The sequence below is a fragment of the Scylla paramamosain genome, chromosome 20 (genome assembly GCF_035594125.1).
Source record: "Scylla paramamosain isolate STU-SP2022 chromosome 20, ASM3559412v1, whole genome shotgun sequence".
In the NCBI taxonomy this organism is placed as follows: domain Eukaryota; kingdom Metazoa; phylum Arthropoda; class Malacostraca; order Decapoda; family Portunidae; genus Scylla; species Scylla paramamosain.
This window is the reverse complement of record NC_087170.1, coordinates 9588492-9605886: the sequence shown is the minus strand read 5'-3', so window position 1 is coordinate 9605886 and position 17395 is coordinate 9588492. Positions and strand designations below refer to the sequence as shown.

At 41.6% G+C, this 17395-nt stretch overlaps 2 protein-coding genes across 7 annotated transcripts; both read left to right on the top strand.

Moving 5' to 3' along the window:
• Positions 1-861: 861 nt before the first annotated feature.
• Positions 862-16602, top strand: LOC135110268 (glycerol-3-phosphate acyltransferase 3-like). Of its 6 annotated transcripts, XM_064022406.1 has the most exons (7): positions 5657-5745; positions 8102-9022; positions 9169-9284; positions 9742-9850; positions 10768-10955; positions 11826-12077; positions 13380-16602. In XM_064022406.1, the coding sequence occupies exons 2-6, from the start codon at positions 8276-8278 to the stop codon at positions 12064-12066; spliced, it is 1401 nt and encodes a 466-aa protein (XP_063878476.1). In that variant the 5' UTR covers positions 5657-5745; positions 8102-8275; the 3' UTR covers positions 12067-12077; positions 13380-16602. The 6 variants fall into 6 exon arrangements, with proteins under 6 accessions (XP_063878475.1, XP_063878474.1, XP_063878472.1 ...); XM_064022405.1 differs by lacking the exon at positions 5657-5745 and adding an exon at positions 862-4003 and having other exon boundaries at positions 11826-16602; XM_064022404.1 differs by lacking the exon at positions 5657-5745 and adding an exon at positions 5551-5655 and having other exon boundaries at positions 11826-16602.
• On the top strand, positions 1376-2098 carry LOC135110108 (uncharacterized protein K02A2.6-like). Its single transcript, XM_064022063.1, has one exon. It carries the CDS (start codon positions 1376-1378, stop codon positions 2096-2098), a length of 723 nt encoding a protein of 240 aa, XP_063878133.1.
• Positions 16603-17395: the final 793 nt, after the last annotated feature.

The following is a 17395-nucleotide window of genomic DNA, read 5'->3' as shown; positions in this document are numbered from 1 at the left end:
GTACTGAGGAAGAAAAGCAGAAGGTATTAACTGGAAAGCACGACTCTGACATTCTGAAGGAGAGAAGTATTGAGGGAGGATTTTGTTTTGCCGAAAGAGGATATGATATTAAGAGATTCCCAGAGAATGGTGATAGTAAAAGCACACTATTCATATATATATATATATATATATATATATATATATATATATATATATATATATATATATATATATATATATATATATATATATATATATATATATATATATATATAATAGACCTATTAAATGTGATCCCTTCAAGTTTTCAAGGTGCAAGTTTTGGATACACTTTCGAAAGACAGTCACATCCCCCACAGTGAAAGTGCGGTCACCCAAAAAGGATGGTGAGCACCTCTTGTCAGCTGAATGACTCTAGCACTCACTTGTTCTTCTCTGGATTTACTTATGAGTATCAGAAGGATGAAAACTTCCGACAGGGAGGAAGGACGACAAGGGGAGGAATTAAAGAGGAGGTAGGAAGACGTGGGGAGGCTGAGAGTGTGGCCAAGTCCACACCAGCCCGTCACCGTCACCGCCGTCACCATCCGTGACGCCACAAACGGTGAGCTAGAAGGGAATGATCGGCGTTGACGGCCGTCTCTGTGTGTGCTTCATGAAAAAGAGCAATGCTCGTTATGATTATTGTACTCGTATGTATTTGAAGTGACAGACCACAAACCACTGGTAACTTCCATCCACACAAATCCACTCCAGGCTTGATTGCCAATCGTCTGGCTAGATGGGCATTTCTCGTGAGTCAATTTGATTACGAAATTGAATACAGGAAAACCACTGACCATCAGAATGCCGATGCTCTAAGACGTTTACCTACTGACGGTGACGCCAGTTTTGACGGAGAGGAAGATGACGAGGACATCGACACCGTACTCACCATCTCGACAATCAGTCAAGTCCAGTTGACTCTAACGCCCTTTCTAGAGAATCTAAGAAGGATCCGACCATCTCCCTTGTAATGCATTAAACGCAGGAAGGTTGGCCTGAAAAAGGGAAGCGTGAGAACGAGGACGTCGAGATATTCAGACAACTAGAGAACTCCCTCATTACCTGTAATGGATGTTTACTACACGGTGTCAGAGTAGTTATTCCTACTAGTCTCCAGGGAACAGTATTGGATATTCTACACCTGAGTCACCTGGGAATTCAGCTTATGAAACGACTAGCAAGAACAGCAGTTTACTGGCCAAACATCGATGCTGATATCGAGCGATTGGGGAAGAACTGCACTATATGCGCAGAACATCAAAACAAGCCACACAAGCCAGCGGTGCATCCATGGATGAAGCCGGAAAAAACATGGAGTCGTTTGCACTTGGATCACGCAATAAACTTCATGGGCGCTAATTGGCTTGTGATGACTGACGCCTACTCAAAACACCCCTGCATCAGCCAAATGCAGTCTATACGAGTATCTACGAAGGCTACTGTGAAGCTGGTTGAACGGGACTTCGCGCACTTTGGATTCCCTCGTGCGCTAGTTACGGATAATGCCCCAACCTTCAAGTCCGAGGAATTCCAGAGTTGGTGTAAGGAGCGAGGAATTACGCATCTGACCGGAGCACCATACCACCCAGTAAAGAATGTAGCTGCGGAACGTCTGGTGCAGACATTCAAACAAGCATTCAGGAAATCATTCCTGCCACCGAAGGCAGCATTGCAAGAATTTATAAGGCAGTATCGTCGAATACCAACTGCTAGTGGTTACTCACCGAGTGAATTACTAAACAATCGGCAAATTCAGATTAAAATAGACACATTGCTACCCTCGCCAGCACATATTGCACAAGGCAAACAACCAAGGGAAGCAGTTAAGTCGCAGTATCGGGAAACACTGTCGCGTCTTACTACTACTTATGACGTCGGTGATCCTTGCTGCGCTCTTTACTACAGGCCGCGACGAGACAACGATCCTAGGTGCGTTCCAGCTATGGTGACCAAACGCTTCGGCAGCCGCACGGTGAACGATCGAGTTCATCCCCAAGGACCCATTTGGAGAAGACACCTAGAGCAGTTACGCCCTCGCTACTCGTCTGAGGAAGATAACGAGCCAGGCTAGGATGTATTTTATAAGAGTGAGGCACCCGACATGACAGTGATGAAGCACTCACCCAGACCAATTAAAGTACGTCAGAACAAGAGAGAATGTGAGGTTTCACCGGCGTATGGACCTGGGAACCCAAGAAGGTCGAAGAGAGAGCGTAAATCACCTAGTCGCCTGGTTTACTGAGTTCCGGGGATTCCTCAACTTGACGGCGGAGGTGTTGTGGTAGTTAACCACCACACAATATGTAATAATTGTATTTAATGTTTTGGTTTATAATGATGTACCGAGTCGCTGTATCGTTTTCATTATTTGAGTATTGTAAAGGTTCGAACCAATCTCATGTATTTGAGCACCGTGCCCGGCTGAGTCGGATACTTCCCAGCCCTGGCCGCCACTACGTCACTCCTAGCTGTACATAGTTTACCAAGTAAAGGGTATATTGGAACTCTTGGTTTCACTGCTACCTCGAAAGACACAACAAGGACCACCATCACCACCAGCAGAGAAAGAAGAAGAAGGACCACCACCACCACCAGTAGAAGAAGAAGAAGGACCATCACCAGCACCACCACCACCAGAAGAGGAAGAAGAAGGACCACCATCACCAGCAGCAGCAGCAGAAGAAAAAAAAAAAAAAGGACCACCAGCAGCAGCAGCAGAGGAAAAAGAAGGACCACCAGCAACAGCAGCAGCAGCAGCAGCAGCAGAGGAAAAAGAAGAAGGACCACCACCACCACCACCACCAGTAGAGGAAAAAAGAAGGACCACCACCACCACCAGCAGTGGAAGAAGAAAAAAGAATGACCAGCAGCAGCAGGAGCAGCAGCAGCAGAGGAAGAAGAAGAAAGACCAGCAGCAGCAGCAGAGGACGAAGAAGGACCAGCAGCAGGAGAGGAAGAAGAAGGACCAGTAGCACCAGCAGCAGAGGAAAAAGAAGGATTATCAGCACCAGAGGAAGAAGAAAGCCCATAAGCAGCAACACCAGCAGAAACAGCAGAGGAAGAAGAAGCACCACCAACAGCAGCAGCAACAGAAGAGGAATAAAAATAAGGACCACCACTACTCGCATCAGCAGCAAAGGAATAAGTACCACCACCATCAGAGGAAGAAGAAGAAGAAGAAGAAGAAGAAGCACCTCCACCAGAGGAAGAAGAAGCAGCACCTCTACCACCATCAGAGGAAGAAGAGAAGCACCATCACCAACATGAGAAGAAGAAGAAGATGAAGCACCACCACCACCATCCCCCACCCCAACAGCTACAAGGACCACCGAACTGACTTAATGATAGGATAGGATAGGGTCAGTTAGGTGGTGCATGTAGTGTGGTCTACGGTAAGGAAGAGAAGGAATCAGCATCACCACCACCAGATGAAGATAGGCTAGACTAGGTTAGTATAGGATAAGAGGAGGAGAAGAAGCAGCACCACCACCATCACTATTAGAGGAAAAAGAAGAAGCACCATCATCATCATCAGAAGAAGAAGTAGTAGTAGAAGTAGCACCACCACCACCATCAAAGGAAGAAACAGAACCACCACCACTAGAAGAAGAACAAGAACAAGAAACACCACCACCTTCATCATCATCATCATCATCATCAGAAGAAGAAGAAGAGGAAGAAGAAATGAAGAAGAAGAAGCAGCAGCAGCAGTGTCAGAGGAGAAGGAAGCAACATAAGAAGAAGAATAAGAAGCAGCAGCACTGGCCAAGGGGGACCACCATTGAAAGAAGAAGAAGCACCATCACCATCAGAAGAAGAAGAAGTAGAAGCATCAGATGAAGAAGAAAGAGAAGCACCACTACCACTAGAGGAAGAAGAAAAAGAAGAAGCACCATCATCAGAGGAAGAGGAAAAAGGAAGAAGAAGCACCACAGTTAGAGGAAGAAGGACCAGCACCACCGCAGCTCGGTCGTAGGTAAGTTCACAGCACCTTCCTTGTGATGCCTCCCAGAGAATAATAACCGTTTAGGCAGGTGTCTGCTATCTCCTTCCTTCTTCAGTCCCTCTTCCCACCGCCCTTCCTCCCCGTCGGAAGTTTTCTTCTTGTTGATAAGTAAATCCCGCGTGAAGAACAAATGAGTTTAAGGGCATTCGGCTTACAAGAAACGGTCAACAGTTTTTTTTTTTTTTTTTTATGGCACTCGCGGACAGCGATGCAAACATGGTAGGTGAAAACAGACCGATCTGTGTGTATTGTTTTCAATGGAATTTCATGCATACAAAATTATCTGCATGCAAATCACTCACGGATGAAAACCATTATTAAAACCTTGTAGCGTGAGTTATTTCATTTGAAATGAGCATCAATATTTGCGTACAGCGTGGAACAGTGAAGCCTTCCGGCGGCGTGCGGGATTCTGGCGGGTCAGGTAAAGGTGTCTGAATGGCCTTCTTCCAACACATCATAATAAGAAAATGGCTTTAACAGGGGCAAACAAGGGGCTCTCGACTCGCTGAGTGACCTGTGACCTGAACAGCTGCCAGACGTGCTGCCTACAATAACATAAGAGCACGAAAGGATATTGCAAAAGGCCGGTTGCTCTTCACTGGGCAGCTTCTGTACAAATCATGAACATTCCCCATCCCTTGTCAACCTTCCTATTATTTTTTTATTATTATCCATATAATATAACCTTTTGAAACTACCTTTCGTGTTGACGCTGATCACATATGATTGCTAAGCCTAGCCGGTCATCCAACACTCAGTGAACCAGTTTATAATCTCTTTCCAAAACCGAAACTTGTCTACTTGTAGCTTACATCTGTTACCTCGAGAACGTCACTTACATCACCTTTGTTATTCCTGTCATATTCCCACGCACCCTTCTCTCCAATGAATGCAGGTGGAGTCATTTTAAGTTCTGGAAGACCAGCTATTTACTTGTAAATGGCGTAAACTTTAAGCAGGGAGGGCTGAAAGTTGCTGCGGCCTTCAGAGGTTAAAGAAAGAAATTACTAACTAGGGATCAGTAGCAAAAGGAAGGAAAATGAGTATAGTAAGAAAATTAAGGAAAAGAAGTAGGAGAGAAATGACAACTCGGCGAATGAAAATATTAATATTTACAGATTAAAAGTAAAAAAAAAAAAGACATTAAACCTAAATAACTGACGATTTTTTGGAAAAAGGAAGGGAAGAAACAACCCTAAAAAATCACCGGCAATTGTTAAGTAGTAGAAAAAGAAGGCTAAAGAGTAAGCAATAGAGAAAACGATCACTGGTGGTAGTGAATGAAGATAGAAGAGTATCTGGCGAGGATAGTAGAGGAAAGTAAACGCGATCATTAGGAAGAAAAGGAGAAGAGTAACTGACAATTACTGAAAAAAAGAGCATTGGAAACGAGGAAAGTAACAAATAGAACGAAAGAAGGAAAATCTGCGCTTTATTATTTTTATTTTTAAGGGGTACTCAGTAATGGACTCTTGATCCTGGCAATAGGTGAGAAAGCATTCCACACATTTAGGGAAAAAAACACCCATGAGACTAATTATCTCTGTGGCCTTTGAATAGTCTTTATGAGAGTCTTTACTAGCGATCACTGGCAATGAGCGATGAGGAAGGGATTGAAGGTGAGTCAGTGTTGTGGACAGTCGTGTATTGCTTAAATGTGAGTGGAGGACGTACATGGCATTCCTTCAGCGCTCAACAGGAGGACATACGTAAACTTTACCATTCCATGATTGTTGTAATGGGAAGCATTAATGTGTTGCCACGCTGAGAAGCTATAGGCAGCTTTGGGTTGTGTGTGGCTGTATGACTTTGAATCCTGTGTTGTGAATGTATGTGTGTTGTGTATTAGGATGTTTTTTTTTTTTTCCTGTTGCAACTTAGTATGTGTTCCAATGTGTGATTTGTGTTTTAGGGTGTTTAATTGTGTGTGTTGTAGCTCAGTGTGGTGTATCATTTATTTTTTGTTTTTATTTTTGTTTGCGTTGAAACTGAGTGTGTGTGGGTGAGTGTTACAAGACAGTTATGTGCGACCGTGTGTGTGTGTGTGTGTGTGTGTGCAGAATGCGGGTATGTCGTATGGTGCAGCTCAGTGTGTGTTGCAGAGTGTACTGAAGTGGTGTGTGACACATGACAATACTTTCAAAACCGCCTTGTGACTGTTCATTGCATGGGAGTGAGTTAGCATTACGTAAGAGGACATCTGTACCAAGCAAGACTTCAGCTGAGACGTGCTGAGAGGCGGAGAGATCTGCATGGCTTGGCACTCCCATGCCTTGCCTCAGTGAATGTGGGTGGCACTTGTGCTTGGAATGCAATCGGGTGTGTGAATGTGATATTTAGGATAGTATTTGCTTCATTATTTTCAGTTAAAGTGAAAATGAGTAAATGTGTAAGTGATTATTACTGATGTGTATTGTTTTTCTGTAGTATTTTTAAATTTCAAGACACGCATCACTACATTAGAGTAAACCTGTGCAGTTCTAGTTAATTCATAAAATAATCAAGTATTGCTCAGCCACTTGGTGTTGTTGGTGCATTTTGATATACTCTAAACTTGTCCCGCAATGTTTAAGCTTATGAGGTTATAATAGTTAAAAGGTTACATTGTTGTGGTATTCCTGTGTCGACTTCACGGTTGCACAATCAGCTCACTCTCTGATAGTAATCTTGCCTGTTGGAGAATTCTCATGTAGCAGCTGTTTGTAATCAGATCAGCTGCCTGTTTCTTATTTTTATTATTTCTCTTTACCCTGAAAGGAGACTAGCAGTTTCCTCTCATAAAGTTGTAGTACTTTAACAAAGTGTTTATATTTACTTATTTATTTAATTGATAACTTGATGAAAAATGGTTGATGTGCACTACCTATATAATATCATCACCCCATCAATGCATATTCCTCAGTCCTCATGTAACATGGAGGAGGCTTACTTAGCCCCCAATCCACCCCTCTCCTCAAAAAAAAAAATAAATAAATAAAAAAATAAATAAATAAAATAAATAAATAAATAAATAAATAAAAAAAACAATAAATAAATAAATAAATAAAATAAAAGCTTCTGTAACCTTTTTGAACTGCACCCCTCTCCTCAAAAAATAATAAATAAATAAATAAAAAAAAAAAAATAAATAAATAAATAAATAAAAAAACAATAAATAAATAAATAAATAAAATAAAAGCTTCTGTAACCTTTTTGAACTGCACAGGCTAAGGTGATCTAACTCCATCTATCTTGCAATGCTTGTATATTTTAAAGGTTTCTTTTGTTAGTGTTTCCATGTAAAGAATATAAATAGGGATGTGTAGTTAAAGTACAAATGTACCCTGTTGTTTGTTATGTTGGATGGCTTTGCAGTGCAGCATGACAGGAGGGTGGTTCTGCTTCATTCTGTGCTTCCTTTCACCGTAATTGGATTTCTTGCATAAGTATGTACCATTGCCCTCAGTTCTGTCTACTGCGTGGTGCCCCAGTTTGTCTCTCTTTTTTTTTTTTTTTTTTTTTATGTAGGAGGGACACTGGCCAAGGGCAACAAAAATCCAATAAAAAAAAAAAAAGCCCACTGAGATGCCAGTCCCAGAAAAGGATCCAAAGTGGTAGTAAAAAAATTGAAGGATAAGTGTCTTGAAACCTCCCTCTTGAAGGAATTCAAGTCATAGGAAGGTGGAAATACAGAAGCAGGCAGGGAGTTCCAGAGTTTACCAGAGAAAGGGATGAATGATTGAGAATACTGGTTGACTCTTGACATTAGAGAACTGGACAGAATAGGGGTGAGAAAAAGAAGAGTCTTGTGCAGTGAGGCCGTGGGAGGAGGGGAGGCATGCAGTTAGCAAGATCAAAAGAGTAGTTCGCATGAAAATAGTGGTAGAAGACAGCTAGAGATGCAACTTAAGTGTCCAACCTGGGAACATTTGTGGTCCCCTCCCCAGATGGGGACTCCAAGGCTGGTGTAGGAGTCGCCATGATAATTTTGAAATTTTGAGTGAAGGGTGTGTGTTATTAGGTTTTGTGTGTAGGAAGAGAGTTGTCTGTCTATATATAACAGCATCACCTGCCTTTTTCTTTTAGTGATACAACCAACAGGTCTGAAGCATTTCCTGTCTGCATAATGTGGAGGGACAACCAGTGTGGGTAACTGACTATGTGAGCATTAGTACATGTTGGGAGTGAACTAGAGTGTGGGTTATTATGTGTGGCAGTGTTGGAAGATAGTATTGCACCCACTGAGAGACAAGCACAGCCATGGAGCTGGTGTGGAATGCTGTGTGGTGGGTGTATGCCTTTGTCTTCCTTGCCCTCATCCTCTCAGCCACCGTCCACCACCACCTAGGGCTGCGGCGCCGCTACATTAACATCCTCCTCAAGGTGTTTGAGTTTGGACAAAAACGAGTGGAGCACAAACGTCCGGCACGGCGTGATGGAGAAGTGGACGAGACAGAAACCCCAATGGAAGAGGGAGAGAACCAACTCCTCTCCTTTGAACACCCTCGGGCGCTGGGCATCGAGGAGGACATCAAGGGCTTCCACCTGGACCACGTGCTTGGGTACATCACGGCAGGAATGGCTGCCATCTGTGAGGACAACATAACCAAGTACTTTGAGCCAGAAGAGCTGCCAACATGGAACCTCCTCTCCCGCACCAACGACCGTGCCTACGAGTTTGTGTCGTTCCGGCTGACGGTGTGCTGGATCATCGGGTTGATGGTACGTTACCTTGTCCTGCTGCCGCTGCGGCTGGTCATCCTGATCCTGGGCATTGGGTTGTTCTGGACAAGCATGTTCTTCGTGGGCTTGTTCCCCGCTGGGCCCTTCAAGCGGTGGCTGAACAAGAAGCTCTTCGTCTTTTGCTTTGACTTTGTGGCCGGCTCTCTCTCCCTGGTGGCCACCTTCCACAACACAGAGAATATGCCCAAGAATGGCATTGCGGTGGCCAACCACACATCCCCCATTGACTCCCTGGTGCTGTCCACCCACAACTGCTACGATATGGTCAGTGCTTGTCTCGCTTATAGTTGCTGTAGCACTATCAAGGTTTCAGTTATATATTTGTATGTAAGTGGCAGATATTTAAGTTGAGTGAAAAATTGCACATATAGTTTTTCTACCTTGTACTCCTAACCATTGGTAATCAACAGGTGGGACAGACACACCAAGGGTTCCTCAGTATCTTCATGAAGGCACTGAGTAGAGCATCCACTCACATCTGGTTTGAGCGCTCTGATGCCAGGGACCGAGCCAAAGTCATTCAAAGGTAAGTGGCTCTGTGTCTGACTCTTCATGTCGCCATGAGTCACTCCCCACACGTCTGTTGAGATGAGTGCATAGACCAACAGTGGGGGAGGTGAATGAGTTTGGTATTGGTTTCATTTTGTAGAAAACTGGAAACATAAGTTTACTATTTTCTCAGTTCTGTGTAAACTTGTTTGGATGCATGAAAGAAAAATTATAAGAAAGTACACCAGCATGGATATTGAAAGTATGGCTGATGTTTTGGCATGTCTGATACAGATAATTAAGGTTCCTTATCCTTCTGTTAATAAATCTTTTTATTTACATAATTTTCCATGTGAGAAAAGTCAAGCTGTATGCAGTGAAAGAAGTAGTAGTAATATTATTCTTCAACATGTGTACTAATATTTCTCCAACAAAGCCATTCATTCCTCCCAAAGTCCCTATGTCCCTGCCACTCTTACCATACTAACTCACAGGCTGAGGAACCACGCCAGTGACAGCAACCTTCCCCCAATCCTCATCTATCCTGAGGGTGTGTGCGTCAACAACACCTCCGTCATGCAGTTCAAGAAAGGGTCGTTTGAGGTGGGTTGCTTGCCTAATCCATCTCTCCATTGCCTCTGCCTTGCCTGGGGCTTGAGGAATCTGTGGGAGAGAGTAACTGCCACTGAGCTGAGGGGAATTGATATCATGTGAAGATTAGCCAGATAGTATGAAGTGAGGTCAATAATTAGGTTAGGTTAAGTTTTGTAGCTTAACCTAATAACATTTTCCCTTTCTTGTCTCAACACTGAACCTTGCCTGATGCAAAATATGTGATATGATAGCCTCATGAATTATGTATGTATGGAGTGCAAATAGTAGATAATAACTGATGTCATGTCAGTGGGATGTGGTGATAGGAAAGTGTGTAGTACTCTTTACCCTTCTAAATATTGTCATGCTTGCCAAGGCTGTTCATTGCCCTATCATTACTCTGCTCCCTCTCCTTTGTCAGACTTGCTATCTTTTGTCTCTCTGTCTTGCCTTCCTTCCTGTTTTCTCATGCCTTCCAATACCAGATCACTTACTGCTATCTCTCTCTCTCTCTCTCTCTCTCTCTCTCTCTCTCTCTCTCTCTCTCTCTCTCTCTCTCTCTCTCTCTCTCTCTCTCTCTCTCTCTCTCTCTCTCTCTCTCTCTCTCTCTCTCTCTCTCTCTCTCTCTCTCTCTCTCTCTCTCTCTCTCTCTCTCTTTCACACCAACTTACATCAACTAGTCAAACTTTTTTCTAGTCTGTCCTCCATAACCCAGTTGAATTTAATTGGTCTGGAGTATCTCCTATGTAACTTTTAGTGTTATTCTCTCCTCCAAGTGACTCTATTCCTATATCTTCTCCAAACATCCAGTTACCTCAGTCAAGTCCCCCCTCCTCTCCAGCACCCTGTTCTGTCAATCCTGGTTAGGTTAGGTTAGTTTTCATCTGTAGTGCAGCAGAGGCCAAGCATTGCCATCCTTCCCACAGGTGGACACAGTTATCTACCCCATTGCTATCCGGTTTGATGCAAGATTTGGTGATGCATTCTGGTGGCAGGACAAGTTTTTCCACTATGTGTTGTGCATGATGACATCCTGGGCCATTGTGTGCAACGTGTGGTACCTACCCCCCATGAGGAGGAACCCTGGCGAGTCTGCCACGGCATTCGCCAACAGGTGTGTGTGTGTGTGCTTGTACATGTGGTGCTGTAGTATTGTTGTATATGTATTTATGCTTGTGTGTGTGTGTGTGTGTGTGTGTGTGCGTGTTTGTGCTTATACATGTGGTGCTGTGGTATTGTTGTGTATGTATTTATGCTTGTGTGTGTGTGTGCATGGATATTTATGTTTGTATTGTTATAGTAGTCCTCACCAATGAGAACCTTTCGTTCAGTTTCAAAATACCATAAAGGAAGTATAGAAGATTACTAAGAAAAGTAACTAAATATGAAAGAATGAAAACATGGGGATTGGAGTATATGGTGATGCAAGCATTGTCCATCTTTCTATCTTGGCTGTAGCACCTCACTGCCTTTGAGGATAAGCTCCTTTACCCTGTTTTTTCATGTTCCAAGTGGTCTTCTATAAGGATCCTATTTGTCACTCATATACATTTTTTGTATGTAAAATTTTCACAAAAAAACAGTTTTGCTGAGAGGACTCCATGTTGCCCTAGGGAATTGTTTGTGCAAGCTGTGAGTGCTACAGACACCATCATGTTGATAGCAGAGAAACAGGAAAATAATGGGTTTATCAGAATATATATAAACGTACTTGCAATGTTAATAATTTCCTGGAAAAAGGTCAATTTGATTCAGCAGATATAAATCTTGGTGGAAGTAATGATACAACTAATTATTTTGCCGAATTGGGCTTGTCCAGTATTCAGTAAGGTGTTGTGGGGTACGAGGAACATGATTGCCGAGATAATCTACATTTTTTTAGTAAAGTGGATATTGTTATGAAAATCAGGGAACTGAAGCAATAGTGAAATTAAGTCAAGAGAAGAAAATGCAACTCTATCTTGTGTAATGGTTTGGTTTGCAGAGTGAAGGCCAAGATTGCCCACCAGGGGGGCATGATAGACCTGGCCTGGGATGGCTTCCTCAAGGCCAACCCCGTGAAGGCCGAGTGGAAAAAGAGGCAGCAGGAGGAATTTGCCAAACACCTGCAGATGGATGATGATGAGGATGAGGAGGAGGAAGAGGATCATCAGCAGCATCAGGAACAGCGGCCAGAGGGAAATGAGAGTGATATCTCAGATCTATTGAAAAAGAAAGAAGAGTGAGGCTTGAGATGGTAAGAATGGACAATTGCACAAATGCTGTGGAAACAGACCTGGTGCTAATCAAGATCCTCCTCTCTGCACATAATTGCTTCAAATGATTGTGATCTTGATAAGGCTTTATTATTCACATGTTGGACATGGAAAGCTCACTTGTTTCCTTTACATGTAGAGTAGCACAACGGATGCATCTTTTGTTATGGATTACACTGAAATAACCAGTGCCTCAGAGAGAGAGAGAGAGAGAGAGAGAGAGAGAGAGAGAGAGAGTTTTTATATTAATCAAGTACAGAATTCCCTAAAAGTTTTATTGTGCACATGTGTGGTATGCGTGGAGTACATACAACAGAATAGCTACAGTAGAGACAGGCTAAGGTGAGAGGAAGACCAGAGTGAGGGAGGAGGAAGGAGGCAGTGTGGGAGGACCAGGACAGACTCATCACTGCCCCAGCCTTCCCTCACCTCACACACTCTCACACGGCAGCTTCAAGTTTTATACACCAGAGTAGCATATATTTTTTCCCTTACTGGTGAGGGCGCTTAGATGGAAGATATCATTACCGGACAGGATTGTTTGGGTTTGACGTGGATGAGTGTTATGTTGGTTTATCAGGTGTCAATCTCCAAAGGAAATTCCAATGGCTGTGGTTCTGATTTAACTATTTTTGACTTATTTATGATCATGAAGGTTGAGGTAAAAGTTTGGAAGGACACTTTTTATTTATGTATGACCCACCATTATGAGCCAAAGTGTGGGTTAAGTCGGGGTTCATTCCGTTCCTTACTTATAATTCTGAAGTGTGAGCTAAAAGTCCAGGATAACTTTTTTTTTTTTTTTTTATGATACTTATTTGTAATCCTATATTGTTGTGTTGATGTTCAAGCCCAGTGTTTCCAAATTCATTGTGTGTATCCTCATTGTTTCTGTTTTATTCATAAGCATGTCCTTATTTTCATTTTCTTGTGCATTCATACATATGTGAACATGAACTCTAACATTTAATTCTTTGATAACATATGATGATGTGTGTATTTCATTGATATCTTATGTGTTTGTTAGTGTGTGTGTGTGTGTCTGTGTGTGTGTGTTGGATACATATTTAATTCAACAAGAGAATAATAATGCTACCTAACAGTCTCAGTTACTTGGTTATAGAAGACTTGCAGTAATCAAAACACTGAAGAATCTGACGTGGAGCCTTGCTATCACTCTTCTGTATGGTATTTGAACAGGGCATTATGAAATTGTCTGTAGTGGCTGTGTGATGCAGACAGGGGCAGGCTGAGGCTGGGTTGAGTTTTCCTAATGCTCTCAGATGTGGTGCTGAGTGATGCTGTAAGTGGTGGCATCTCAAGACAGCAGGAGAGCAGTGCCATGGCAGAGGGCAGGGGGTGTTATGTTCTGCTCCTCAGTGGCAGTTTGCTATAAGCCTTGTCCAGGTGCTGACCCCTTGCTCCTCCAGGAACCAGTAGTAGCCATACAAGTAGGTGCCCTCCTTTGCCTCCAAATGATGTCTTTGTTATATGAAAACATGTCTTCAAAAAAAAAAAAAAAAATTCCCCCTCCCTAGTGCAGCTCTACTTAAAACAGGAAGCATTATTTTTGTAACCTAATTTTGTCCATGAGTGTGAAGTAGATGCCAGTCACAGGTTAATGCTGGTGTCTGAAATTTCATATCAAACTGTATTGCACAGTATAATTTATCGTAATGATGTGTGAATCTCAGAATTACTTACCTAGTTTTGGAGAAACACTATAGTGATGAAGAAAAATGTACTTATTCAAAATTTCCCAGTTGTGATTGAGGCAGGACTGAAATGGCTTGTAGGATGCATGTTGTGACAGCACTGCTGATTGCCAGACCTCACCTATCATCACCATGCTGCTGCGGCCACAAGTACAAAGCATCATGATTGTTGAAATGAGCATTCACAAGTTACTGAAGTGGTGAGACAAAGAGTGACTTAATAACTACACTTTATTATGTGAAAATTAATTGAGTTTGTGTAATATGTTGCTTCATACTCTTGTACAGTTATGTACATGCTTTTCTTTGTGTAAAAGGAAATAACCATCTCAGCAACAACGCCCATATAGACATTATTTAGCTATACATCTGACAAGCTTGTCATGTCTTGGTGTGAACACTCCAAGTTAGTGAACTACAGAAACCAAGGACCATTTTTATTGTTAGTAATTTGTTTTGATTTGATTTTTGTGTTCCTGTTACATCTCTTCTTGTTGCTGCAGTCCCGTTGTGAGCAGGAGTGTGATGCAGTACCAGTTGAGTGTGTGGCATCGCATACACTGGGCCATGAACTTCCATCCATCTATCCATCCATCCATCCATTCTTTGATGTATCTGTTGTAGTATCAGGCTGTATTATGGACATAGATGATTATTATTATTGCTGTTATCATTGTTTTTTTTTTTTTTTTTTTTTATCATCAATGTTCATCTCAATACTGAACTGGTGCATCGCTTAGCAAAACTTATCCCATCTCATTATATATTCATTGGTCATTATCTAATCTTTCATATGTTCATTTGTCTGTAAGATATCAAAATCACCTGCTGATTCTTATATATCTGTTAACCTGCCTACAGCCTGTGTTTAAACCCTGTGTAAGATATCCACTAGATTATTTTACCTTCTGCACTTCCTTGGTGAATGCAGTACATGTGTGGGAGTTGAAGAACCTCAGTGTGATACATGTAGTGTGGTGATGGTGGTAATGAAGAGGTGGTGTGGTGTGTGGTTATATGGTGTGAATAATGAAAATTATGGTGACAGTGGGGTGTAGGCGTGGTGTGTGGGTATAGATGTGTTGTAAAAGAGCCTTCCCCTGAAATAATTAATTATTTTGAGAATTTACTGTATTTGAGAGAGAAAGAAGAGGGAAGGTGGGGCAAGTGCAGGTGTTGTATGGCTAAAGAATGGACATCAGAGTGGGTGAAGAGATGGATAGTCAGGAGGAACTGAAGGAAAAGTGCCTTGTTGAATGAGAGTTACCAGAGCTCCTGATGGTACTTACTTTCTGAGGCTTTAGTGTAAGTGACAATGTAAGGAAGCTTTTGTTGTACTTAGTTTCCATTCCATCGGGGACTGATAGGGCTGAGAGTGTGAATGATTTGTGTGGTGCTTTGTCTGGATCATTCTATGTGGTATTGCTGGCCTGGTTTATAGATAGCTAGTTTCCATAGTGCTGCAGCACTTCTGTGATTTGTTTGCAATGGCTCAGCAAGCTCCAGGATTTGAGGATTCTGTTTGTTAATTAGCATTTAACTTGCATTTACTGATTGTGATTTTGTTTGTGTTATCTTGTGTTTTTGATAATGGTTTGGTTTGTGTTAAATAGCACCCAAGGACAGCAGCTTGGCTTGTGTTAAATAGCACTTTTCATGATGGTTTGGTTAGATAGCACTTCACTGCAGTTTGGTTTTTAGATAGTTTTTATTGATAACAGTTTGGTTTGTGTTAACTAGCACTTATTAACAAAAATTTAGTTTAACTATTACTTTCAGTAATGATTTAGTGTGTAATAATAAACACTTTTTGATGTTGGTTTGGTTTATGTTAAGGAGTTTGTTTTGATGATGATTTGGTCTGTTTAATGAGCACTATTGGATGATGGTTTAGTTTTCATTTATGTTATATTCTGCAGTGCATCCATCTGTCTGACAAGTTTCTTGATGTGTGATTTTATGTACAAGTAGAAGTAGGTGATGGTCCCAAAACAAGAAAAGAGAAGCTAACTGCAAAATATTCATTAAAAACATTGGTATGATGCTGCTAAAATATGTGTGTGTGTGTGTGTGTGTGTGTGTGTGTGTGTGTGTGTGTAAAATTTCCTCTTGCCATGATAATATACATGTATTACATGAAAAGAAGGCTCCATATTTATAATCTTGTATATTTATTTATTTTATTTTATTATGTATTTATGTAGCAATTAATTTTATACATTTACGGTTTCAGTCCTCATTTTTCTTGCAAGTGGAGCTAAAGGGAAAGAAATAGTGTTATAATGAAAATGGTCTTGGTGAGGTGTTAGTGTACTTTGTGATAGGATATATTTTGTGAAGCTTTAAGCTTTGATGGAGTGTTTGTGGATGGTCTTCCTTGGCACACTTATGGTAGCAAATGAGTCTTAATAGTGCATTTCAGGAGCTGCCTACTTATTTCCTTATGTTCTTAGTTGGGACATCAGAACATGTTAATTTACTGACTTTCTTGTAAGTTACACCTGAAAATGCAGACTCTGCAAATCTAAAGATACTTTGTGATTTATTCAAGTTGTAAGGTGTTAAGTCATATTTTGTATTAAGTGCATGTTGTTAGTAACTTTCTTATTGTTGCTGCATGTTAGATGACAGTCGGCAGCACTTGTTGTCACGCCTGCCAGTCTGTCTGCTCAGGAAGGAATGGTTGACTTGCAGGACACCAATGAGCTGACTTTATTTCCTTAGTATTTAATGAGAGCTTTTGGCCAATGAATCTTTTGCTGATCTGAATAAATGTTGTTTTTATTTTTTCCACTGGTGTTTTATTAAGCACTACTAGTGGTGTGGTCCCTCTGGCTGTGCTCTGCCTGGCAGGCTGTTGTACTGTGCTAATAACTTTTGATAGGTCAATTTTTTAAACTTCATACAAGCTGTGACACTGAGTTCCTAAAGAGAGATCATTCAAAAAGCTGCAAAGTTCCATGCAGATTTAGTTAAGCTGGAGGGAGATGGACAGGTGTTCTTTTGTGGTATTTATTTAGGAGAGAGAGAGAGAGAGAGAGAGGGGGGACTGTCACAAGCCAGATGACCTACACAAGAGAAAGTAGTTACTGTCATAATTACTTATACTAGAAACAATACTTTTAAACTACTAACAAGGTGTGACTGATTTCCTAGTAAGCTTCTCATAAACTGAAGTCACAGCTTCTGTCATTTGAAGACTTTTTAGACTAATCCTTCTTTTCCATATACATTATATATTCTTTTTGTTCAAACCAGAGAACTGTTCACCTTGTGATTATTACACTTCCGATGTCATGTAGCTGATTGTTAGCTTGGTGATTGAAATCCTTACAATTCAGTTCAATAAAGTTGCTTAAGTTTCAAGAGGAGGTTGGATGGTCTTGGGAAGAGGGCTTGTCCATGGGCGCAGCATGGCCGGGTGAACAGGAAAGCACAGCGGCATAGCAATTAAGTTATTCAGGGTTTATTCTATGTGATTGAAGATGGGACTCCTGTAATCCCCAAATTGTCACGAAGGATAAATGTATCATAGCGGTGCCAAGCTTGATATCCTTCCTGCTCAACCTGGGATGTGTGGACAA

What these genes read in the sequence shown, in the direction of transcription:
- LOC135110268 (XM_064022405.1), top strand. Translation starts at nt 8,276, where the DNA reads ATGGAGCTGGTGTGGAATGCTGTGTGGTGGGTGTATGCCTTTGTCTTC. An exon ending in CGAGCCAAAGTCATTCAAAG is followed by an intron (nt 9,285 to 9,741) that starts GTAAGTGGCTCT and finishes ACTAACTCACAG; the next exon opens with GCTGAGGAACCACGCCAGTG. An exon ending in GCCACGGCATTCGCCAACAG is followed by an intron (nt 10,956 to 11,825) that starts GTGTGTGTGTGT and finishes TTTGGTTTGCAG; the next exon opens with AGTGAAGGCCAAGATTGCCC.
- LOC135110108 (XM_064022063.1), top strand. Translation starts at nt 1,376, where the DNA reads ATGGGCGCTAATTGGCTTGTGATGACTGACGCCTACTCAAAACACCCC.